The sequence below is a fragment of the Camellia sinensis genome, chromosome 2 (genome assembly GCF_055761805.1).
Source record: "Camellia sinensis isolate YWXY chromosome 2, ASM5576180v1, whole genome shotgun sequence".
NCBI lineage: Eukaryota > Viridiplantae > Streptophyta > Magnoliopsida > Ericales > Theaceae > Camellia > Camellia sinensis.
This window is the reverse complement of record NC_138962.1, coordinates 205,378,876-205,404,376: the sequence shown is the minus strand read 5'-3', so window position 1 is coordinate 205,404,376 and position 25,501 is coordinate 205,378,876. Positions and strand designations below refer to the sequence as shown.

Here is a 25,501-nt window from a genome sequence, read left to right as displayed (position 1 = left end):
ACAAACTAAAGGAAGTGGCTAGGGCACCATCGTCATCGCCTCCTCTCTTTCTCTTCGCGATCTGACCGTCGTCACCGCCGTTGCCGTCGCCGTCGCGATCTGCAATGTGAAACCCTAGCCACCGGCGGCGATAGCTAGGGTTTGTAATGGAAAAAAAATAAAAAAAGTTTAAAAAATGAAATAAAAAATTGAAATTGATAAAAAATGAAATTGAAATTGAAATTAATAAATTATTAATTGTAATGAAATTTTTTTAAACAAAAACGTAGTCATAATTTAAAAAAAAAAATAAAATTGAAGAAAAAAAATGAAATAATTTATATTAAATGAAATAAAAAATGAATGTTATAACTTCTATTAAATTAATATAAAGAAAAATAATATGTAATGCCATCACAACATTAATATAAATACATGGATATTAATTGTAATGAATTAATAAGTTAAACAAAATTAACAAAAAGAAAGAAGAGAAGGAAAAAAAGAAAAAAAGAAAGAAGAGAAAAGAAAATAAGGAGAAGAAAAAATGGAAATAATAATCTATAATGAAAAAATGAAAATAAGCCATTAATTGACACTAATTAATTTATAATGAAATAATTTTATACTAACTGAAAAATAAAAATAATAATTTATAATGAAAAAATGAAAATAAGCCATTAATTGACATTGATTAATTTATAATGAAAAAATAAAATAATTTTATACTAATTAATTTATAATGAAAAAATGGAAATAATAATAATAATGAAAATGCCATAATCTATACTAATTAATTTGTAATACTAATTATATTAACTTTTATTAATGAAATAATTTTTTTTTAAAATTAAAACTGAAAAAAATGAAAAAATAATCATTTTTATATCATATAAGGGCAAAAAAGATAATTACACAGCAAAAAGTTATTTTACAGCTTATCAACCAAACACTATTCTGCTGTTTAAATTCATAATCTCACAGCTGCACTAAACATGTTAACAATTATAAACTATAATATGTTAAGTTATAATGTATGATCACTTTTTCACAACTCTACCAAACGGGCCATTATGTGTTCGTTTTTTAAGAAAATTATTGTTCAAAAGCCCCGTTCTAGCATATAGCTCCAGCCATTGTTGCTCTCAATGCGCCCAAGAACACTCTTATGTAAAATTTAATCATATTATTATCTATAGTTTTTTTTTTCCCCAAAAAAGTAAAATAAAATCATTTCAACCATAAGAGAAAATAAGTCAAAGAAATAAGTCAATAATTGCTAAAAATAGGAAGTGAAGCGAGATAAAGTAACAACACGATGAAATGCATTCGACAAGTATAGCAAAAATAACCGAGAATTGAGTCGAAAACTTGTTTTTTTAATTTAAAAATTGTTTTTATTACTTTTTAGTATTTTTTTAAATCAATTTTTTAAATTTCTAGATAGACCAAAAAATTAAAATATTTATGAAGAAATAAAAAAATAAACAACACATTAATTTATTTATATTGATTTTTCTCCATATTTTTTCATAAAATATTTTATTTTTTAGGTCTATCTAAATTATATAATCTAGAAAATAAAAAGAGATAAGGCCTCATTTGGCAACATCACTTTTTAGCCTAAAAGTCAAAAAATCACTAAAAAAACTAAAAAGCCAACAACCTATATCAAAAAGTCAAAGATTTATTTTTCTTTCTACTTTTTCACATCTTTTTGTAAAAAATCAAAAAATCATTCTAAACATACTAGTTTTTTTTACATCATATTTTAAATAAAAATTCAAAAGATTACTAAAAAAGCTTATTCTCAAACGAGGCTTAAGATTTAAAAATCTAAAACAATTTTTAACAACTAAAAATAACAAAACAAAATTTTACCTCATTTCTAATTATATGTTTGTCAAAAGGAAAAATTATGCATAAATCCTATATGGAGGAAAGTTAAACCCATTTAGTTCTGAGAGTTTTCTTATGGACCAATTAATTCTATTTTTTTGATAAGTTTTATTTAGGGTGTTTTGGTTCCATATGATCTTATATGAATACCTTTTGTGTGATTTTTTTGCCTAAATGAGTGATTTGGTTCTAGATGGGATAAGGCAATGTTAATGTGTAGGAGGGGATTTTAATTGTTTAACATTGGTTTTATTGTTTTGGAGAGAGAAACTGAGGGTTATTGAGTGTGTTGTATTCCATTTTTTCGATGGTGACCATAATCCGGTTGTGTGACCCCTTTTGGTGGTGTTTTGCTGGGTTTGCTTCAATGTTACTTGTGCTCATCGTATGGTAACAGGTGGGTATTTCGAGTGTTTGGTGTATTTTACGTTTGTATATTTATCTTGTGCGTGGTGTTGGCTGTGTATCGTTGTTGATTTTGGTTGATATTGTGATGCTTTTTCTGAGTGCTAGCTATCAGTGTCGTGTGGTGTGTGGATGGGTTGTGCACCATTAACATCACACACGCACAGTTAATTTTATAATTGTCATGTTAAATGTTAAATGTCATTTGTTGTTTTGTATTTTCTAGTATATGCTGGTGTTGGAAATGTTGATGTGACAGGTATGGATTATATAAAAAAAAAAAACTTTTTATTGTATTTTTTTCTAAGTATAATACTATAATGTAACATTTCAAAAAAAAGATGTGAGATTTTTCAAACCATTTCAAAAGGTGTACAAAAATTCTTTAGTAAATTTTGAGCAAATGTATAATTTCAAACTATGAGTATTACGTTTAGGGGGAAAAAAATGCACTAATAAGTTTTTTAGTATTTTTGTGTATGTTACATTAGAGTACGTTATATTGGAGTGTTACGTTTAATATTACATTGATTAGAGTGTTACATTTGAAAAAAATACACTGATATTTTTTTTTTTGTATTACGTTAGAATATTACGTATGAAAAAAATATATTAAGGAGTTTTTTTTAATGTGTTACATTAGAGTGTTATGTTATTGGAGTATTACATTAAAGTATTACGTTTTTGTTCGTAAGGTGAGATTTGTTCCAAAAGGAAGAAAAATTCAAAACTTCTATAGTGCGCATTGCTCAAATGTGTAATTTTGCATTTAGAAAAACCTACTCTTATCCCTTAAAAAATTAAACCCAAATATGTAAATGACTACCATTTTATGTAATTTCCATTTTAATAGGCCCTTTGGGTTCATAAGCGAAAAGGGAGGATTAAACAGTTTGTAAGATCACATTTTGAAATTTATTGATATTTCACCCTTCTCAAAAAATGTTGTAATAAATAATAAGGGTAAATCGCACTAAAATAAAAAATGATAAACCAAAAACTCATAACAGTTTTTTAAAACTAAACAAAACAAAATTTTAACAAAATTCTAAATAGAAAAATGGTTCCAACCCCCTCAAAAATCGACCCCCTCGACCCCCTCTGAGCTGGACCATCACGTGATCGGTCACGTGATATACATATCTTACGCACCTTCCTCTTTCAGAATTCAAAATCCTCTTTCAGAATTCAAAATCGACCGAGCGAAATACAGCTCCGCTCCTCTCCTTCACTCGGACGAACTCCCAAGGCCGACTCCCTCAGCTCCGACGCCCGACTGTCGACTCTCTCTGACGCCCGACTGTCGACTCTCTCTCTCTCTCTCTTTCCATCTCATTCGACGGACGACTCCTCCCCTCCTCCCCTTCACGCCAACGAGGTAATCTGGTGTGTGTGTATATATATATATATATATATCAATCTGAAATTAGGGCAAAATTCCTGCTGAAATTATATCTATCAATCTGGTAATCTTGCTGAAATTAGGGCAAAATTCCTCAATCTGAAAATATGTATCTTGAATGATGAAAATATTGGTTCAAGAGTTGAAACGTTGTATCTTGAAAATATGTATCTTGAATGATGAAAATTGCTCAGAGCTGAAAATATTCCTCAATTTAAAAGTTGTGATTTGAAATCCTTCACACTAAAGATTAGAGTTGTACAAAGATCTAATAAAATATTTAAACTTCACTCTCTCTTTTCCTTTAATTTCTCAATCTATTTTTAATAGACAACCCTCTTATATTATTGTAATGTTTAACCTCAAATCCCTTCATTTAAAACCTGTATGTCCAAATGGAATCTAAAGGTCTAAATGTGAATCTGTTTGAAAATTGATGTTTGATGGCAGCATTTGTGTTGATGTTTGATGGTGGCAGTGCAATTTTTTGTTTTTAGTTTGTGAATAATAGGGGTGTTGGCAACAGAGGTAGGTTTATGGATTATGCAAAAGTGAATTACTTGATGTTTGGAGTGAAAGGTGCAAACACAATATCTTGTTAATTTAACATGACACTATTTTATGGAGGTAAATAGTTTATTAATCATTATATCCCCTACTCTTCAAATTTTGGTTGACATTGGCAATGAATCTTTTTTAGTTATATATGCATCTAACTATGGTTGTTTAGTTAGATAGGTAATTGAGAAATCTGAAATAGCTCCTCAATCTGAAATCTGGAGTACATAGGTAAAATCTGAAATAGCCAATTGACAGTGTCCAATCTAAAATCTGAAATTGAGCATGAACTTGAGGTAATCTATATGTTGTTGAATCAAATTTCTGAAATTGAAATTTGTTGAATCAAATTTCTGAAAAGCCAATTGACAGTGTCCAATTTCAGACTATTAATTAGTGCATATTCACTGTCCAATTTCAGACTATTGAGAAGTTGGAGTTATAAGTTCGGTGAATTGACAGTGTTTGAGTATGGGATTACATTTTGCTAAAAAAAGTTGGAATTCAGAATATAAGGGCTTTTCCCATGATGTAATATGAACCTTTATTGTTTTATTGTCCATTCAAAATATAAGATAGATATGATTTTTTTTATTTTTATTTTATTTTATATTTTAAATAGGATTTTGTTATAGAGTGAGATCTGTTCTAGTTAGAATATCTTCCAATGGTCAACTATCTCTAGTGAGGTAAGCTAACTTAAGCAGATAACATTAAGATTGAGAGGGGTACAAAAGTCTCTACTAGCCATCATATTTAATTTTCAGCTCATTCTAACCTCTATGGTCTTTCCTGGCTTTCATTTTTGTTACCTAATTGGTATGATGCAATCCTTTTCTCCTTTCAAGTGATCTTTTTTTTTTCCATGTACATTATACTTAATTGTTGCTTCCTACATGCAGGAAATAATTAGAAAATACACCGATATATCAGGTCGTGGAAACAAACATGCAGCTCTTGCAAGTGCATTGGGCTCTTTGACATGGGAAAAGCCCTTATATTTTGGATGGTGTGTGCCTATGAATTCACAATGTGGAGATCAAGAAATTCCAAGACAAGTAGAAAGAGAACTGCTAAGATCTATGACGGAACAAGTTCGAGCTATGACGGAACAACAAAGATCTATGACGGAACAATGTTTTGAACTATGTTTTGTAGATTGAACTATGTAATGAACCATGAATTGAACAATGTTTTGAACTATGACGGAACAATGTTTTGAACTATGTAATGCTAGTTAGAAATAGAAGTAGAAGTAGATTGAACTATGTTTTGTTGTGGAATGGAATATGTATTAGTAAGAAACAGTTGAATTGTTGAATTTTTGAGTGGAATGGAAATGAATTGTTTAATTGTTATTGTTGAATTGTTGAATGAAGATGTGGAATGAAGATGTGTTGAATTGTTGAATGAAGATGTTGAATTGTTATTGTTTAATTGAAGCACAGATTTGAGCACAGATGTTGAATGAAGATGTGAATTGTTGATGAGTTATTGTTGAATTGTTGAATGAACCATGAACCAACACAATTTGTGAATTGAACCACGACACATTTTTGCTGAGACAGGTTCTTTAACAGATTGAAGCACAGATTTGAGCATGAACCATGAATTGAACCATGAGCCAACATGAACTGTTGATGAGTTATTGTTGAATTGTTGAATGAACCATGAACCATCACAGTTTGTGAACAGAACCATGATAGATTTTTGCTAAGACAGGTTTTTTAACAAATTGAAGCACAGATTTAAGCATGAACCATGACAGTTTGAGCATGAACCATGACAGATTTTGGCAATTTGAACTATGAACTGACAGACACAGATTTTGGCTGAAATATTGTCAAAATAGAAAACTAAAAAACAGATTTGAGTTGTTTTTCAAAGACAGATTTTTAAAGATAGATTGGCAAACTGAAAAAAGACAGTATTTTTGCTCAAAATATTGTCAAAATAGAAAACTAAAAAATAGATTTTCAGATTTGTCAAAGACAGATTCTGAAATTGAAGTTTGGCAATTTGAACCATGAACTGAAAAAATCATATTTTGGCTCAAATACTGTCAAAATAGCAAACTAAAAAACATATTTTTTTTTACAGATTTCTTAAACCATGAACTGTCAACAGATTTTTTTGCATGAACTCTCAAAAAATCATGCTAAAACACTGTCAATATGCTAAAACACTGTCAAAATAGGAAAACCAATCTTGAAAATTCATACACAACATGTGTTACACATCTAACATGGGACTTAACATAATAAGTTTCAATCTCAAAAACAATGTTCAATAACATGGGACTTAACAAAATGTCAATGCTCAATAAACTAGTCAAACATTTCTCCAATTCATTCGCGCTGTGCAATGTCCATCATTCATTCCTGGTGTGCATGCATTAGAACCCGATGGGGTTAGAGATCCAGACCCAAACATTTGAGTTGGAGCACTCATCAAACTTCTCGGTGTGCCGCTTACAAAGTCCAATGGGATAACAGATGTGCCTCCAATAGCATTTACGACCTGAAATAATTGAAGTAAAAAAGTACATGTTACAAAATATTTGTAAATGAAAACAAAAAATTGATGTAAAGCCGTCTTATGAACATATACCGGTGCATACACACTATTTTGCATGCCAACCATACAAGGATAATAGGATGTATAAGCTTGAGCTTGAGCTTGCACTTGAGCTTGAGCTTGCACCTGAGCTTGAGCTTCAGCTTCAAATTGAAGCACCTTACAAGCCTATATTGGTTCAAGAGTTTGTAAAAATGTATTGCAAAATAGTTTGTTAAAAAAATAAAAAACAAGTTCAATTCAATATACAATATACCTTTGCTTTTGTTTGTTTTTTTGCCGTTGCCTTGAACCGATTCACTATTTGATCCACTTTGGCAACCTTTCGTTTCGTTACTGGACGCCCTCTTCGCCGAACAACCAAAGGACTAACCACCTTCCTCGTACTAGCACTCGATGTACATCCGGTGGCAATTGGACTTTTTGTAGAAGATGGTATCCTATTAGTAGAAGGTGGTAAATTACTCCCATCACCCGATTCATCGTGCATGACTCTATCCTTCATTTCATCCAACCCACGATCTATAATTTTAATTTTCCCTTCCGAATTACCAGCAAGTTGTATAATGGCGATCAATTTCTTGTTCATCCTCTCATAACAACTTGTATTGAAATCATCCCCAAAGCCAGTGTACGTGGTTTTGATGCATGTGTACTGTTGAACCAAATCTTTCCTCCAACGTGGCAAAATGTACTTACTTGGCACCTCATTTATGCACCTACTGACAAGCACCGCGAGTGAATGAGCACACATAATCCCTCTAAACTGAAACAACCGACACATACACTGAACTTCACATTCAATTGAATTAAAATACACAACAAAGTTCACATGCTTCATCTTTTCACAAACTACCATCGCTTCTTGGACATTATATGTACAAATTGCTCCCTCCTCTTTGACAATCAAGGCTTGACAGTATACTAATCTCTTCAACTCTCCTTGAACTTCTTTGAATTTTGCATTGGTGTAGGCTTGTTGAAATTGCTTCTCAAAGCCATATATAGTTAGACAATCAAACAATTTGTGTCGAGACTTGAAGTCTGATTTCTTCTCTTTCTCTACCTTACTTCTCAACGCATTGTCATATTGTTCAACAAATTGTTTTAATGTAGTCTTCGGGTTGACATATCCATCAAAAAAAGCATTCATGCTTTCACTTCGTTGTGTTGTTGACATGCCAGCCCAAAAAATGTCTTTAACATATACAGGAACCCATCGATGCTGCTCATGATATAGTACCCCCAACCACTCATTATCATAAAGATTGAATTTAGTAAGCATCTCTTCCCATTTTTCCTCAAATTCATCTCTTGTCAAACAATCATAAATTGCATTTTGCATAGCCAACTTCATGGGTTCATACTGAGCATATCCTTTCAACTTCTCCGGTATTTTCTTCATTACATGCCATAAGCACCATCGATGCCGGGCCTGTGGAAAGACAATTTCTATAGCATTTTGCATAGCTCTGCACTGATAAGTTATGATAGCTTTTGGAGGTTTATTTGACATGCAACTTAACCACGACTTGAATAGCCAAACAAATGTGTCAGTGTCTTTACTAGATAACAATCCACAACCAAGCAAAATAGACTGTCCATGGTGATTGACTCCTACAAATGGAGCAAATGGCATGTCATATTTGTTCGTCAGATAAGTTGTGTCAAATGAAACAACATCTCCAAATGATTCATACATAGCTCGACTCCTTGCATCAGCCCAAAACAAGTTTCTAATGCGAAACTCCTCATCAACATCAATCACATAAAAGAATTTCTCACTATGTGCTTCCATCCTCATAAAATAACTTTGAAGTGATTCGGCATCACCTTCACTAAGCCTTAATCTTCTAGCTCTATTAATGTAATTCCTTGCATCTCGCTCATCAAATGTCAATGACTCGTATCCCCCCGCTTCAACAACCATTGAATGATAGTTCCTAGACACCCCAATCCCTACTTCATCATTGATTTCTAATCTTCTCTTCACAGGAGAACGAATTTTCTTATTCATTGCAAAATGACGAGAGTCGGTGGGAATCAAATCATGATTATGCTCAAGGTTAATTGTGGTTAACATATATGTCCCATTCTTTTGTAGAGTACCTCGCACCCTTGCTTTGCAACCAATTTTTGTGGACAAAGATGGCTTCAAAGGGTTCACTTCTGATTTCTTTTTTCTCTCCCCCGCTCGAGAACATTCAATTGCAAAGTTTTTTAATTCGCCATCATCTCCAAAATGTTGTGCTCTATGAGCTATAGAAAAGCCAACATGCTTAGCATATGTGGCATAAAATGTGTACACATCTTCCCTTGAGCTAAAACACATACCCTTGTTAGGTTCTTCAACTTGTTCACCCTCATTTACTGAAGGATTGTCACCACCATTTGAATCAACCTCCATTCTATGAGAATCAAAAATAAAATTCAAATAGAATGATTTTAGAATAATTATGAAACTGTTATGTTGAACTTCACATTGTGATAATTTCAATTTATGGTATAACTAAATTATAGAAACTTCAATTTCAACCTCAACCTCAACCTCACATAGTCATGGTATATGTAATTTTGAAACTGTTAACTTCAATTTCAAACTTTGAAACTGTTATGTTCAACTTCAACCTCACATAGTCATGGTATATCACAGAACACATATTAAACACTGTTAAAAAAAATTACAAAATAAGACAATAAATAAATAAAAAAAGAAAAAGAAACATATTTTCAGATTGAGGAATAGCTAAACAGCCATACGCATAGCCATACTTATTTTCAGATTCAGGAATAGCACTCATCAAACTACTTTCAGCAAGACACATATTTTCATCATTCAGCAAGATAATAATGTCATGACAAGATACATACTTTCAACAAGATAATGTCATGTCTTGTATTTCTTTTAATTGAAACCAATGACATAAGGATCTTAAGGTTGACCAACTACACTGCTGCAGTGAAATTGTCCATTTTTATAATTGTCTTCCAAGATTTTTTCTATTTACATTACTAAAATTTATTTGTTTTCCCTTCTACCTGTGTGAAGTGGTATACTATCTATGCTTATTTCTTTATTGCCTTGGGCTGTCTCTTCTCAGGTGCTAACATATGGACATTATTATACTACTATTTACTGATTCTCTTTTTCTTTTTTCTCTTTTTATTTACAAGAACAAAATTAATTTCCCACTCCTGAAGACACCAAACTGTATATCTAACATCTAGATGGCTAAATATGGGGAGGTTCATAATCTGTCACTCAAATTTATAATTTCATTAGTGAATTTTTTTTTTTTTTTAAAACTCTGTTCTAACATAGATATTGGTTAAAATTATTTGCCAATTCCTCTTGTACAATTTTTGGCTTTATCAAGCTTATGCATACTACAGTCTATCTTCTTTGGACCAAATAGTGGTTTAATGATTGCACTGACGACATTAGAGTTTATTGTTCCCATGCTCTATACCAGCTTCCCATGCTCTGTTTCCTATGTTGAGAATTTAAAATGTGAAAAGAAATAGAAAATTGTTCGGAAATAATTTTTCAAGAAATCAAAATCATTTTTCAAGAAATCATTGATTCAAGAAATCATTTTTCAAGACCTCTTTTGTACAAAGCCCTGATTCAATAAATCATTTGTACAGTTTTCAAAAGCTCACACCTAGTACAGAACATTGAAGAACCCCCTGTATGTAGATCATTTGTACCGAACATTCAATAAATCATTTGTACAGACATTTCAGATTGATCAATGTATGTAGATAGAGAGAGGGGAGAATGAGGGGTTTTTGAATAACATTACCTAACAAAATGTGAAGAACCCCCTTCAAAAGAATGTGATCGAAGATCCGTAGAGCGAGATACAGAGAGTTATGGCCGGAGAGCTATGGCCGTCGACGGAAGAGAGCTATGGTGGATGCACGATGGAAGAGGGAAGAGGGAAGACGGACAGGGTCGTCAACCACGTTGTGTAGCTTCCCGCTTTTTTTTTTTCTTTGTTTTCAGCCTCTGTTTTTTTTTTGGGTCTTACAGGTGCGTATATCACACGTTCCTCATTGTGCAAATGTTCTTCATATGACTTTAATAGCTGCCACCTCAGAGGGGGTCATGGGGGTTGGTTTTGAAGGGGGTCCGTATCGGAGCTGTTCTAAATATAAGTTTCTCAAAAGCCATTACAATAAATAATAAGGGTAAATTACACTTTGTCACTTTTATGTTTGGTCATTTTTTTCCACTTTGGTCTGTAATTTTTTTTTTTCTCATTTTGACCCTTCATATTTTAAGTTTTTTCAACTTACTTCTGTTCAAAGTTAGACAGAAAATGTCATGTTAGGTGACACATGACATAAAAAATATATTATATTAGGGTCTAAGTTTGTGTCAAAAGTGCAAATATGATTCTTCTGATAATTAGAGTAACTTTTTCAGGGGAAAAAAAAAAAAACTGAAGGAAAACTTATAAAAACATTGCAGAAACTACTAAGAAACTTATTGAAGTTTTTTGTGAATTTTTGTTGAGAGATTTGTGGAATACATATATATACATATTGTAAGAGGAGTTAAGTTTAAGCCCACTAAATTAATTAGGCCCGATAATCCAAGGTTGATGGGCCCAAATTTATCACAAGTCCAAGATTGGCGGGTCCGGATTTATCGCCATCAAACGGGCTGAATCACTCTAAGCCTCGAAAGGGTTCGGATCCACGAACTTAGAGACTTACTCAAGTTCGGACTTGAAAGGGTTCAGATCCACGAACCCAAATTGAGTTCCTCGGACTTGTTCAAGGATGTGTTTGGATCAAGAATTTTGAGTGAGAATTTGTGAAGGAAAAGGAAAAAAAAAACTTATATTTTGTCCACTTTTTTCTTCATTTTTTTTTTCCTCCTTTCGTTCCACATCACCCCTCAAACCTTTCATCCAAAGACGACTTGAAAGTTAGCAAATGAAAAATGAGATATGCTGGTACATCTGATCATGATTCACGAGTGCATATCTTGAAAAACACAATCATTTCCAGCATCTTGCCCAGTGCTTCGGTTTTTCATTTTGTTTGGTACAAAAACTTTTTTAAAGCGCACCAAACCCTATAGAAGAATTTAAGGTTGGGAGTGGAAGCAGAAACGAGACCCCTATAGGAGCCTTTACGTTTGGGAGCAGGAGTTATTAAGGAAAATCGATGATTTTCACAAGTAAATCAATCAATGGGAATAAAAATTAATGTGGAAAAATTAAATCAAATGCAATACAAGAATTTTACGTGGTTTCTTCAATGTAAGGTACATCTACGGGATCGAAATCCGATTCTACTATCAACTAAATAAGTTTCCAAACGATTACAAACGAGACACGAATGGTCTCACAAAACCACCCTTAGGTGAATTCCAAATAATCAAAAATAAACAAGAGGAAAGACCTTACCAAATAGACGAACAAACGTCTTCAAAACAGAATTGTAGAAGACCAAAAATAATGACCCAAATCAACTTCACCAAAGCACCCAAACAAAGATGCACGAAATCAATTTGCTGCTGCTCTAAATCCAAAATAAACTTCCAAGCTTTAATCAGAATCAAAGCACAAAGCATGTAATCAACTATAGCATCCCCGCACGGTCACCGAAGAGATTGACCAATGATCTATAGCAACCGCAACACTTCTTTGGTGAAAACAATATCAAAATTATATTGTGAATCTAGGATTTTTTTTATTAAAACCTTAGTTGTTATCAAATTAAATTAGGTCTCCACAAATTAGATATAATATATAAAAATATATTATACCTAAACCAAACCAAATTAAAACTCTTAATAAACCAATTGGGTTCCACACTCCAATAAGGACGTATACCCAACAATTCTCCCCCTACCGACTTAGGTGGAGATATCAACCATACCTGCCAAAGTTCGACACTTTAAATGTTTATCCCTCGACAAAGTCTTTGTCAACATATCCGAAATATTATCATTTGTGTGAACCTTTTCGAGTTGCAACAATTTCAAATCTAACACATCACGAATCCAATGGTATCTCACATCAATGTGTTTCGATCTCGAATGAAAAGTAGAATTTTTACTCAAGTGAATAGCACTTTGACTATTACAATAAAGCACATACCTTTCTTGCTTCAAACCCAACTCTTACAAAAATTTCTTCAACCATAACTCTTATTTGCAAGCTTCCGTAATGACAATAAATTTAGCTTTGGTAGTTGAGAGAGCAACATATTTTTGTAATTTAGATTGCCATGCCACAGCTCCCCCTGCAAAAGTCATCAAATACCCCGAAGTAGATTTCCTAGAATCAACATCACCGGCCATGTCAGAATCAGTGAACCCATCAAGCATCGGCTTACCATTCCCAAAACACAAGCACACCTTCGAAGTCCCTCGAAAATACCTTAGAATCCATTTTACCGCTGCCCAATGTTCTTTACCCAGATTAGAAAGAAACCGACTCACCACACCAACGGCATGAGCAATATCCGGCCTTGTACAAACCATGACATACATCAAAGAACCAACTGTTGAAGCATAAGGAATTTTCTGTATCTCTTCCTTGTCTTTCTCACTTGTAGGACATTGATTCGAACTAAGCTTGAAGTGACCCGCAAGTGGACAACCAACCGGTTTCGCTTTATCCATATTGAACCTCTTAAGAACTTTCTCAATGTAGCTTTCTTGAGACAACCTAATCAGCCCCTCTTTGCGATCACGAACAATTTTCATACCAAATATTTGCTTTGCCGGTCCCAAATCTTTCATAGCAAAAGATTTACTCAACTCTAACTTCAACTTGTTAATCATGGTAGAATCTTGACCCACAATTAACATGTCATCAACATAAAGCAAAAGAATAATAAATTTACTATCCGGAAAATTTTTCACAAACACACAATGGTATGAAGTAGTTTAGAAAAACCATTATTCATCATGAAAAAATCAAATTTTTTGTACCATTGCCGCGGGGCTTGCTTGAGGCCATATAAACTTTTCTTCAATTTGTAAACAAATTTCTCTTTCCCTTTCTTCACAAAACCTTCTGGTTGCTCTATGTAAATTCTTCTTCAAGATCACCATGAAGAAATGCGGTCTTCACATCAAGTTGCTCAACTTCAAGGTTCATACTTGCAGCCATGCCAAGTACAACCCGAATAGAAGACATCTTCACAACTGGCGAGGAAATCTTATCAAAGTCAATACCTTTCTTTTGCCCAAAGCCTTTCATAACAAGAGATTCTTGCTATCATTCTTCAATTTGAAAACCCATTTATTTTTCAGAATTTTCCTCCCCTTAGGCAACTTCACTAAATCATAAGTGTGATTTTCAAGTAAGGAATTCATTTCCGCTTCCATGGCCTTTTTCCAATCACCTTTCTTTGCATGCTCAATTGCTTCTTGGTAGCTCTCGAGCTCCCCTTGATCAGAAATCAACACAAACTCATTGGGAGGATATTTTTTCGAAGGTTGTTGGTCCTTTGTAGATTTCCTTAACTCAGGTTGTGGTGGCGGTTCTTGAGTTGGATGCTCTTTCTCAATTTCTGGCTCAACTTCATTAGGATTAGCATCATCATCTACATCTTCAATGGGTGGCTGCATATCTCCCCCATTTTCATCATCTACCGAAGATGAAGGAGATAGATCTATGTCAATGAGATCACTAGTTTTTGGCTCTGGTTGATCACCTTTGCCAAAGTCTTCAATTATTGGTCTTCAAGAAACACAACATCACGACTTCGAATGACTCTCTTGTCGACCGGATCCCACAATCTATACCCAAATTCATCACGCCCAAAGCCAAGCAAAATACATTGTCTTGACTTACTATTAAGCTTGGACCTCTCATCCTTTGGAATGTGAACAAAAGCTCGACAACCAAACACTCTCAAGTGCTCATAAGATACATCTTTACCGATCCAAACTCTTTCTGGAACATCACCATTCAATGGATATGAAGGAGACAAATTGATCATGTCAACCGCTGTCTTCATTGCCCCATCCTAAAAAAATCTTGGCAATTTAGCTTGTGAAAGCAAACACCTTGTTCTTTCCATAATGGTGCGGTTCGTCCTCTCGGCAACCCCATTTTGTTGGGGAGTCTTCTTAACTGTCTTTTGGTGCTGAATACCTTGGCTATGACAATACTCATCAAATGGCCCAATGTATTCACCACCATTGTCTAATCGTATGCACTTCAATTTCTGCCATGTTTCTCTTTCAACCATGGCCTGAAAATGCTTAAATACTTCTAGAACTTGATCTTTAGTTTTTAGTAGAAAAGCCCAAACTTTCTTTGAATAATCATCAATGAAAGTAACAAAATAAAGTGCACCACTATGTGTTCTAACTTTTAAAGGACCACAAACATCCGAATGAATTAACTCCAAAACATTTTCTTTTCTAGAAACAACATTTTTATGAAAAGAAACTCTATGTTGTTTACCCGCCAAACAATGAACACAAGTTTTGAGATGTGTACCTTTCAAACCAGGTAGAAGCTCTTTCTTGAACAAAACTTGTAGCCCCTTTTCACTCATATGGCCAAGCCACTTGTGCCACAATTCGGTAGAAGTATCATCTTCAAGTGCATTGACAACACCTTTACAAATTTTTCCTTGCATCGAATAAAGTATATGAGTCTTCTTGCACTTAGCCACCACCAATGAACCCTTTGTGAGCTTCCATATTCCATCACCAAATTTGTTGTTGAAGCCTTCATCATCTAACTTTCCAATAGAGATCAAATTTAGGCGAATGTTGGGAACATGCCTCACATCTTTAAGCAACAACTTGTAGCCCAAATTTGTTTCCAAGCAAACATCACCCATGCCGATAATCTTGGACAAACCTTTATTACCCATTCGAACAGAACCATAATCTCCTTTGGTGTAGGTAGTGAAGAAATCCACTCGAGAAGTCACATGAAAAGAAGCACCGGAATCAATCACCCAATTACTCTCTTGGGCCACAAAATTGATACAATCATCTTCACAAATGGCCATGAGATCATCGGTAGTACCTGCCGTTGTGTCTTCTTGTTTCTTATCCACACTTTTGTCACGCATTTTCTCCTTGTTCTTGAGCTTTCGTCATTCCCACTTCATGTGCCCTTTCTCATGACAATAATAACACTCAATGTCTTTCTTTGAGAAAGAGCCATCTCTTGATTTGTCACGACTTTGATCACGACCATGAGGAGTCTTACTCCTCTCCCTTGTTTTGCTTTGGCCTCTTACAACAAATGCTTCTGAACGAGAGGAACCCGCTGATTTTCTCCTAGTTTCTTCATTCAACAGGCTACTAGTGACTTGGCCCATTGTGACAACTCCATTGGGCGTCGAATTACTAACTGTTACAACCAAAGTCTCCCAACTTTCGGGCAAAGAACTAAGTAGCATCAAAGCCTGTAACTTATCATCAAAAACAATTTTCATAGAAGCAAGTTGGTTAACAATACTTTTTATTTCATTCAAATGTTCTGGAATTGGGGTGCCATCTTTATATTTTAAATTAACTAACTTACGAAACAGAAAGGCTTTATTTGTAGCTAATTTTCTATCATAAAGACTCTCTAATTTTTTCTATAAATCATGTGTCGAAGTTTCAGTAGTAACATGATAAAACACACTGTCATCAATCCATTGACAGATAACACCAACGATTTTTCGATTAAGCCTGTTCCATTTATCATCTTTCATACCCTCGAGTTTGCCACTATCACCCTCAATGGGTCCATACAAATCTTTACAAAATAATAGGTCATCCATTTTAGTTTTCTAAGTTACCCAATTGCTTCCATTGAAGCTAGACATACGAGCCACATTCCCCTCCATTGATTTACACAAATAAATAAATCCAAATAAACCGTAAGCTCTGATACCAGTTGTTAGGAAAAATCGATGATTCCCATGAGTAAATCAACCAATGGGAATAAAAATTAATGCGGAAAAATTAAATCAAATGCAACACAAGAATTTTACGCGGTTCCCTCAAAGTAAGGTACATCCACGGGATCGAAATCTGATTCCACTATCAACCAAATAAGTTTTCAAACGATTACAAACGAGACACGAATAGTCTCACAAAACCACCCTTAGGTGAATTCTAAATAATCACAAATAAACAAGAGGAAAGACCTCACCAAATAGACAAACAAACGTCTTCAAAACAGAATTGTAGAAGACCCAAAATAACGACCCAAATCAACTTCACCAAAGCACCCAAACAAAGATGCACGAAATCAATTTGCTGCTGCTGCTCTAAATCCAAAATAAACTTCCAAGCTTGAATCAGAATCAAAGCACAAAGCATGTAATCAACTATAGCATCCCACACGGTCACCGAAGAGATTGACCAATGATCTATAGCAGCCACAGCACTTCTTTGGCAAAAACAATATCAAAATTATATTGTGAATCTAGGGTTTTTTTTTATTAAAACCTTAGTTGTTATCAAATTATATTAGGTTTTCACAAATTAGATATAATATATACAAATATATTATACCTAAACTAAACCAAATTAAAACTCTTTTAATAAATCAATTGAATCCCATACTCCAATAAAGAGATATACCCAACAGGATTGACGTTCCCGTTAGAGTTTTCTATTACTAAGTACATAACCCAATGAAAATCAAATCAAGGAATGTCTTTTAGAGGACGAGTAATTATCCTGTCTTCCGAGAATTCTAGATTAGTGGGCGTGCCGAATCAATATTGGGAGGCTAAAATATAATTACATGGCCCAAAAAATAAGAAAATAATGGAGAAATCACAAGATACCATTGGACTAGCATGTAGCCACGTGGTGTTCCGGACCTATGTGATAATTTCCAGACACATAGAGGCCTGTTTGGAGGCGAAGAATTGTACCAGGCACTAGATGCTTTTGTGCAGACTTGTTAGTGTGCCTAGTGGTTATCTCCAAACAAGGACACGCCTACTGTGGTTAAACCATTATAATCCCTGTGATATATGCATATGTATAATTTTTTTTCATGGTAATAAATATTCTCTACTTATTGTGCTATTTCCAATTACATTTACACTCTCATCACATCTGCATCGTGGAGAATTGGCACCAAAGATTGGCAAAATTTCATAACATCCCCCAAAACTCGTGCATTTACATGAGTAGTTTACATCAGAAATCATTGTTTCGTTTGGCTCTATGTAGACCTTGGATTTACATAAACAAAAGCACTGAAAACATAATGGTTCACTAACATGATATTAGTTCTTTTAGTTGAACACAAAATCTAATCACATAGTACTAGACACAATTCTCTCATATAGATGTGGGACTCACCTCATTGTTATCGGTTTTTGTCATCTTAGATTTTTTCTTAGTTTTTACATTTCGGCATTTTTGAAACCTGTTCTTGGAACTGCAGAGAGATGAAGACCTCCATTGATGTGAAGTGTGAACATGGTTTTATAAGTCACATGTTTGGTTTCGTCGGCTAACTTGAATCGGAAGAATCGGAGAAGAGCAGTTGACACAATCTTCATTTGGCGATAAGCAAAGTCTTTCCCTAAGCAGATCCTAGGACCTGCCTGCAAATCACAAACACAACCACAAATATTTGGTAAGGGCATGTTCAATTTACAATTTTTTCTTTTTTTATTTACAAAATTTTTTAAAATTGTGTGATAAAAAATTCGTTGGAAATCTATTTTCATTTTCAAAAAATTATAAACAATTTATAAAATTGACTACACTCTTTTAACCACACACAAAAAAAAAAAAAAAAAACAAAACAAAAGAAAAAAAAAGAAAAGAAAAAGAGTTGGTATTACTTGTTTGGTTTCATAAACAGAAACCATCTCGATTGACCATCTCCTATAGTTGACATATTACCTTCGGTCACCATCTCCAACTAGCAACACCTCTGAACACCACCTCTTGTTGAAAACCACCTCCCGTCGAAAACGATCTCTAGTCACTCAGCCGCCAGCAACCACCTTTTGCTACTACCTCCCTTCGACAACCACCTCAGACCACCCCTCTTACTTGTTTTTAAAACATGTTTAAACTTGACATGTTCTTATTTTTGTTTTTGCCAGAAATAAATATAAGCATGTATAATCTTTTCGGTAAAAAAAAAAAAAAAAAAAAAGTAAACTGTAAACGTACATGAAATGCGATGAATTTGAACGGTGATTCAGGTTGGAAAACACCATTGTTGAGCCATCTTTCAGGTCGGAAATCTTCTGCATCATCTCCCCAAATGTAAGGCATCCTGCCCATGGCATAGGACATGTAGTAAACCCCATCTCCCTTTTTCAGTTTAAACCCATCTGGAAGAATGTCATCTGTTTCTGCACACCTCCCGTCCTTAAAAAGTACAAGTATACACAGAACAAAGTACAAGTGAATATCACCATGTGTAAAACTGAAAAAAGATAGAGCTAATGAGGCAAAAATGGCAGAACAGAACCATCAGAATGGAAAAGAAATTTATGTCAGTCAGTTGTAATTGTCATGTGAAATGACGGTTTGGTCTAACAGTAAGACTTGTTGTTAGTGTCCTTAGACAATGTTTGATTGTCGGATTAAGTTGGGTGGCATTATTGCCTGATCATGAAACTTCCAGCATGTGATGTGCAACCTTGAAAATGACCAAGAAAACAAAAACTAAATTATAGAATTATCCATAAACTCAATCCGTTCATGAAAGAAAACCACCTGCTGCCCATCAAAACTCAATCCCTAATCTAAAATTTATGTGGTTTTGACATTTATTGCAGTATTGAATTCCAAAAATCACCCAAGTCTCCTACTTTAACCGGGTCAAAGTGGACCCAAATACAAATACTGGGTCAGACCTATCGACCCGAACAAGTGATAAGCATCATCTGGGTTGAATTCAAGACACCCACAGTCCAAAAATTTGAAACGCCAAGAAAAACAAAGAAATTATCATGCCATACAATTATCTACAAACACACACACACATATATATATATATATTGTTTTGAAGAACAAACAAAGAAATCTCTGAGGTTTCAGGGATAATTTACCATAGGGACAGCAGGATATAGTCTTAATGTCTCTGTCAATGCTGAGTGAAGGTAATGCATTTTCTCCAGTACTTCATCGGTTAAACTTGTGGTGAAATCATCCGTGCTAGAACCATACCCGTGACTACTGGTAACTTCTTTCACTTCGCGTGCAATTTTTTCCTGTATCAGTGGATTCTTGCATAGAAGGTAAAAGAACCACGAAAGAGTGTTTGCAGAGGTGTCTTTGCCAGCAATCATAAAATTTAGGATTATATCTCTTAGATATTGATCGTTCATCCCTTCTGGATCCTTCTTGCTCTCCTCCAGAAACCTCGAGAGTATGTCCTCCTTGCCATTCTTGTGATCATGAAACAGTAATAACTAAATCAGTAACCAAAAGCATGAAACTACTATAAAATTAGTACTCACTAACCGTGAGGGTGATTAGCACATTTCATGAATTCAAAGTCATTTCATTAAAACCTAAAATATTTGGATTTAGAAACCAAATCATCTAGAACTAACCCATTGCAAACAAGCCTCTACTATAAATGATACTGTTGTATAGTCCTTAAAATTTCCTGATATTGCTGCCATCTCAATCATTGATTAGAGGTTGAATCAATCATTAGAAGAATAATTAGGCCAAAAAGGATGATGCATTTTGGAAAAATGAAACTTCTATCAGAAAGAAGCAAGTGAAAGACTTTCATAAAAGTTCTTGTAGAATCAAGAATGAAGTATTGGTTTTGTACATGCCTGATCATGAATTAATAACTACATCTAATTCCCAAAATAATAATAATAATAATCTTAATTGCTTCGAATTTTCTATTTTTGGAATGGAATATTTTTATCTCTATGAATAGGATTTTGGATTATAACTTCATTTCATGATATGATTCAAATGCTATGAAGTCAAAAGAGGCACCAAAAAAATAGATTGCTTATAAGTGTTGAATCTAAATTTTTTTTTTAAAATCTTTTTTAATAAAAGGAACTTTTTAGAAAAATCTTAATTCAAAATGGATTTGTCTAAATCCCAAAATTAAGCATTCAATTTTTTTCCCCAAAAATAGTAAATTTTATAATTTGGAGACCAAAGCGATAGAATTGGCCCAAAACCCAAGTCACTGCGACATAGTGAGTTGTACAACTGTTTCAGATCGAATATGGGTGTTTCAGGCTTCATACGACAACTTTAGAAAATTGCCGTTAGCATTTTGTCATCAAACAATCAAACTGCTCCATAAACTTGATGTCAATCACTGTACCGTCTAGAACTAGTAATAATAAAAATGGCAGTACTAACACTCACACAGTCCTGTTGCATTTCTAGCTGTTTCCTCTTGGTCCTAATTAAATTGTGCGTGAAATTGTTGATGAGTTTGACATTCTTCTGAAGGGAAGCTTCGGATCCAATGTTGAGGAACTTTTTCAGCTTCCAAAATGGATCGACATAGCGCCAATAGACCAACGCGTTTGAATCATCAAAGGCCTTGATGAAATCACTACCCTCTTTGCTTGATTCTTCAAGGCAATTCAATTCCACTCCAAAACCTACTTTGAACATGGAGTCTAAGGTACATTTCATTAGCAAATCCTGCAAGAACACATTTAGATTTCATTTCAAGGCTTAATCATTACTGGAAAGTATGGTGCAGGAATGTTTCAGCTAACTGCATAGATTAGCTCCCCTGATATCTTTGAGCTCTGCTTTTTGTTTTTTGTTTGCTCAAAAATCTTATGAAACAATATAATGGTGTCAGAAAAAGGGCAACCCAACGCATGAGGCTACTGGTAAAGCGGGTTTTGGGTAAGACAAAATTTTGATCATCAAAATGCTCTGCTGACTTTTCACTTGGATGAAATAATACTCTTGAATCATATTGTGGACCTTGATTGTCAAAATAGTTCATTTGTAATATACTCTTCTTACAGAGCTCTACTCTCTATGCCTAAAGATAAAAATTATCATGCTATTTATTGTGGGTGCATCTCGAATTTGATGCAGTATCTGTGTTCGTGTTTATTTTGATCCGGTTTGCTATTTTTGAATCCTTTTATTGTGGTTGCATCTCTACCTTTGTAATGAAACTCCTATATCGTTCTTGAGTCATGGACGGAGACTTACTACCGAATTACGTAAATCTTTGTGTGGTTGTGCGTTTGTTATGCTTCAGTTTTTTCTTTGCCGTAATAGTTTTGAAACTAGCATCATTTGTAAAGATAAAATTCACACAATAATCACTTAGTTTACTTTTTTCATTTTTTCATTTTTTTGTCATCAAAGTGATGGTGTTTTCTAACTTCTCATTGTTTTTGTTTTCTAAAAACACAAAAAACAAAAACAATTCCAAACAGAGAAACTGTTTTTGGACTGCTTAATGGTTTCAGATCACTTACTTGAACATCAAAAACCCGGTTGGCCACCGACAATTCGAAAACAGTTTTAACCAATTTGGCAGCATTTTTTCTGAAAACATCACAGCTGAAATCCCTCAACACCCTAGTAGAGAACTCAAAGCTTGCAAGCTTCCTCTGCTGCTTCCACTTCTCACCATCCACTGCAAAAATCCCTTGACCAAACAAGTCCTGCACGATATCTTGGTTATACTTGCCTTTGGAATATTTCTCAAAGTTGGTTTTGAGTGTGTGCTCAATGTTTCTTATATCAGTTGTGTATATTTCACTTTGGTCTGGGGCGAGAAGCCGAAAAGTCCGGCAAGTTTTGGCAAGGTCTGTTTGGTAGTCATAGAGTTTGTTGAAGTAGAAGAGCTGATGAAATACAGTTCCAGTCACAGGATGGTATTTTGGGTTTTTTATCGATTTGCCAATGAAGATTTTTAGGGTTAGAGATGAGAAGGCAAGGAAGAGAAGTGTTAGTGCAGTTGCTATGAAGGTGAAGATGGCATAGAGGAAGTCCATCTTTGTGTGCGGTTTGTGAAGAGGGGAGACGGATCATATCATTGACTTAATGGATATATATAGAGCAGTGTTAGAAACACAAAATAATCACAGATGTAAGACTAGAGCACGTATTAGATCTCACCCCCTGTTTCACATATGTGATCTTTTTGTGTTCTAATTTTGTGTTTTTAGTGTTTTTCAATTACAGAATTGATTACTGAAAATATAAGTATAGCAATTTAAGTGAAAAAAAATTTTTAGCAACGGGCTACACAATCTGATGTATGTGATTATTATTATTTTTCGTGACTGATAGGAATCAAGATGTGGAAAAACTAGATCCATTTGCACTTGGGACAATTTATTTTTTGAAGGATCATTGATATATGCTACTAATTTTGTGATTGGTTGTGTTTAAATATATGCATATATATATTAACTGCAAATATATGCATATAGGAGCCAATAATTTTAAGAAAAATGATTGAGACTTCTAAAAGAGGAATTCTAAAAGTGTATTAAATTGTATTTTTTCTCTTTATATTTTATCTTTTACCCTTTCTTTTTTTTTTTTTTTTTGGTGTAGTGCCAGCTCACTAGAGTTATTTTTTCCTATCAAAATTGTAATTTTAAGACTATTTCCATTGGAGAGGTGGGATAGAGATGGAGGTAGGTGTGTGAGTGGGAATGATGGTTGTTTTATTTATTTTAGTGCATGTGTCAACAGGTGATTGTCTGTATCCCTATATGTCAACAGGAAGGGATGGTCTTAGGTGAAATCAATGAAAGTGAAATGGCACATGAATTGAATGCAAATTTGGAAGTGAGAAATGTTTTTCTCCCCGAATGAGCCCCCGAATGCCCCGAATCAGAGAGAAAGAGAGAGAGAGAGGGAGAAAGAGAGAAGAGAGAGGAGAGGGAGAGAGAGAGGGGAAGGAGGATCATCGCCGATCGTCGCCCGCCGTCAGCAGCTCGTCGCCCGCCGTCGCCTCGCAGCAGCTCCGCCTCCACCCCCTGCCTCCGCCTCCGCCTCCGCCTCCAGCCCTAGTTTGTTGGCCCCCTCCCCTCCTCCCCCGCCTTTGTCTCCCCTCTTTCTTCTTCTCTTCTTCTTTCTTTCTGCTTCTTCTGATTTTCTGATTGAAAAAAAAAATAAAAAAAAATTAAAACGACGAAACGACGTCGTTTCGTCATTTTGGGGCATTCGGGGGAGCTCGATTCGGGCTCTCAATCGGAACTGTTTGGAAATAATCAAATGTACACAAGTGTATCTTGTTTGGCTTCTTGGAAAATAAATTATTTTAATGTTTCGAGCCTATCACATCCAAATCACAATGGAGTAATCTTAATGCTACACCAAAATCCACCCAAAAAATAAATAAATAAACAAACAAACAAACAAACAAGCATTTTGTTATTACGAAATTTGAAAAAAATTAGATATATACAATCAAATCTCATTTGGGCCTGATGGCAGACTATTCTATATTCTTGAAGAAACACCATACCCTGCTTGGGCTGTTTGGGGTGAGGCTATTTCTATGTTTCAAACTGCTTCATTTGGCACCTGCTTATGAATATGCCAAATGAATTAGATGTTTTTAAGTGATTTATTTTATAAACTAATTTCTTAACAAATTCTGAGGAAAACTTAACGGGAAATAATTTGATTGGTGATGGGAATTTTCATGGTGCATCATTTCTCATAGTCAATGTCAAGCTTTTTAAGGGTAAATTAATTCAAACATTTCAATATAATTTACATATATGTAGTCATATGCCCACTGGAATAAACTTTCAATGATGTGAAAGCCATTTTGTCAGGAGATACTGTCATCTATGTTAATACCATGGTATTTTGGAAGACATTCAAAGATCAGAACCGTTGAAAATTAGTGGGCAGACTCATGTTGACTTTAAGGCGTACTTTGGTCTTGGCATTTTTATGTCTTTTTAGTTTTTTTAGAAGTTTTAAAAAATTAATGTGTTTAAAAAATCACAACGATACTTTTTGGTGAGTGAAAAAAATATTATGACATTTAATTTTTTTATTTTTTATTTTTTTGACTGATGGTAAATAATTTTTTAAACCAGAAAAATGACTTTTTTTAATAGATCCCAAACGTGACTTACGGCTAAGTTTGGCGTAACACAAAAAAGTTAAAAAATCACTATCCTATTTAAGTCACATCATCTTATTTAAATCACACCACCTTTCTATCACATCACTTCAAACTCAACCCATATTTCATAAAAAGTTAAAAAATATATTTATTTAGATCATTCCAAACAACCCGTTAATGAGTTTTAAATTTTGATGTATAACTTCATGGGATAACTTATAGGCTACGGTAGAAGAAGTCTTTCATGTGATTATTCGAATATATCTTTTTCTTTTCAATATATTCATAATTCAATTGCTTTGTCATTCAAACCAATAACCTTCCGTTTTGTGTTTGATTTACGGGGTTGTTTGGGATGACTTAAATAAGTGAATTTTTTATTTTTTTATAAAAAGATGTATAAAAAAGTAGAGAGATGATGTGATGAAAAAAAGATAAAAAGATAAAAAGTATATACTTATTTAGGATAGCCAAACTTGACCTTAAATTACGCATACTCCCATTCAATGTATGCATAATTCAATTGCTTTGTCAGTAAACCAAATCGTTAAAATTATTTTGATAAAGAATACTACTTTTCTCAAAAATTGACTAAACTAATTAGAACCTTTGACTTAGTAATTATGTAGCACTATTTTATATT

The 25,501-nt window shown here is 34.0% G+C and overlaps 2 protein-coding genes and 1 long non-coding RNA gene across 4 annotated transcripts in view; all 3 read right to left on the bottom strand.

The window, feature by feature from the left end:
* Window positions 1-6,574: 6,574 nt before the first annotated feature.
* LOC145819382 (protein FAR1-RELATED SEQUENCE 6-like) lies at window positions 6,575-9,227 on the bottom strand. The gene is made up of 3 exons (XM_082913370.1): window positions 7,077-9,227; window positions 6,947-6,988; window positions 6,575-6,763 (listed from the first exon to the last, which is right to left on the bottom strand). Exons 1-3 carry the CDS (start codon window positions 9,225-9,227, stop codon window positions 6,575-6,577), a joined length of 2,382 nt encoding a protein of 793 aa, XP_082769496.1.
* An 8,356-nt stretch (window positions 9,228-17,583) lies between these two features.
* The window catches only part of LOC145820565 (uncharacterized), a 125,760-nt gene continuing 117,842 nt past the window's right edge, over window positions 17,584-25,501 (bottom strand). Inside the window, exon 2 of the long non-coding RNA XR_014362370.1 lies at window positions 17,584-17,641. This is a non-coding gene — a long non-coding RNA (uncharacterized LOC145820565). The remainder of the gene's footprint in view (window positions 17,642-25,501) is intronic.
* On the bottom strand, window positions 17,898-22,847 carry LOC114278118 (cytochrome P450 704C1-like). 2 transcript variants are annotated; one of them, XM_082916643.1, is made up of 5 exons: window positions 22,235-22,847; window positions 21,147-21,431; window positions 19,847-20,185; window positions 18,960-19,160; window positions 17,898-18,379 (listed from the first exon to the last, which is right to left on the bottom strand). In XM_082916643.1, exons 1-5 carry the CDS (start codon window positions 22,754-22,756, stop codon window positions 18,176-18,178), a joined length of 1,551 nt encoding a protein of 516 aa, XP_082772769.1. In that variant the 5' UTR covers window positions 22,757-22,847; the 3' UTR covers window positions 17,898-18,175. The 2 variants fall into 2 exon arrangements, with proteins under 2 accessions (XP_082772769.1, XP_082772768.1); XM_082916642.1 differs by having other exon boundaries at window positions 21,141-21,431; window positions 22,235-22,795.

What these genes read in the sequence shown, in the direction of transcription:
- LOC145819382 (XM_082913370.1), bottom strand. Translation starts at nt 9,227, where the DNA reads ATGGAGGTTGATTCAAATGGTGGTGACAATCCTTCAGTAAATGAGGGT. An exon ending in AAAAACAAACAAAAGCAAAG is followed by an intron (nt 6,989 to 7,076) that starts GTATATTGTATA and finishes GAACCAATATAG; the next exon opens with GCTTGTAAGGTGCTTCAATT. An exon ending in AAGCTGAAGCTCAAGCTCAG is followed by an intron (nt 6,764 to 6,946) that starts GTGCAAGCTCAA and finishes CAATTATTTCAG; the next exon opens with GTCGTAAATGCTATTGGAGG.
- LOC114278118 (XM_082916642.1), bottom strand. Translation starts at nt 22,756, where the DNA reads ATGGACTTCCTCTATGCCATCTTCACCTTCATAGCAACTGCACTAACA. An exon ending in ACCGGGTTTTTGATGTTCAA is followed by an intron (nt 21,432 to 22,234) that starts GTAAGTGATCTG and finishes GTGTTCTTGCAG; the next exon opens with GATTTGCTAATGAAATGTAC. An exon ending in TCAAATTCATCGCATTTCAT is followed by an intron (nt 18,380 to 18,959) that starts GTACGTTTACAG and finishes TGTGATTTGCAG; the next exon opens with GCAGGTCCTAGGATCTGCTT.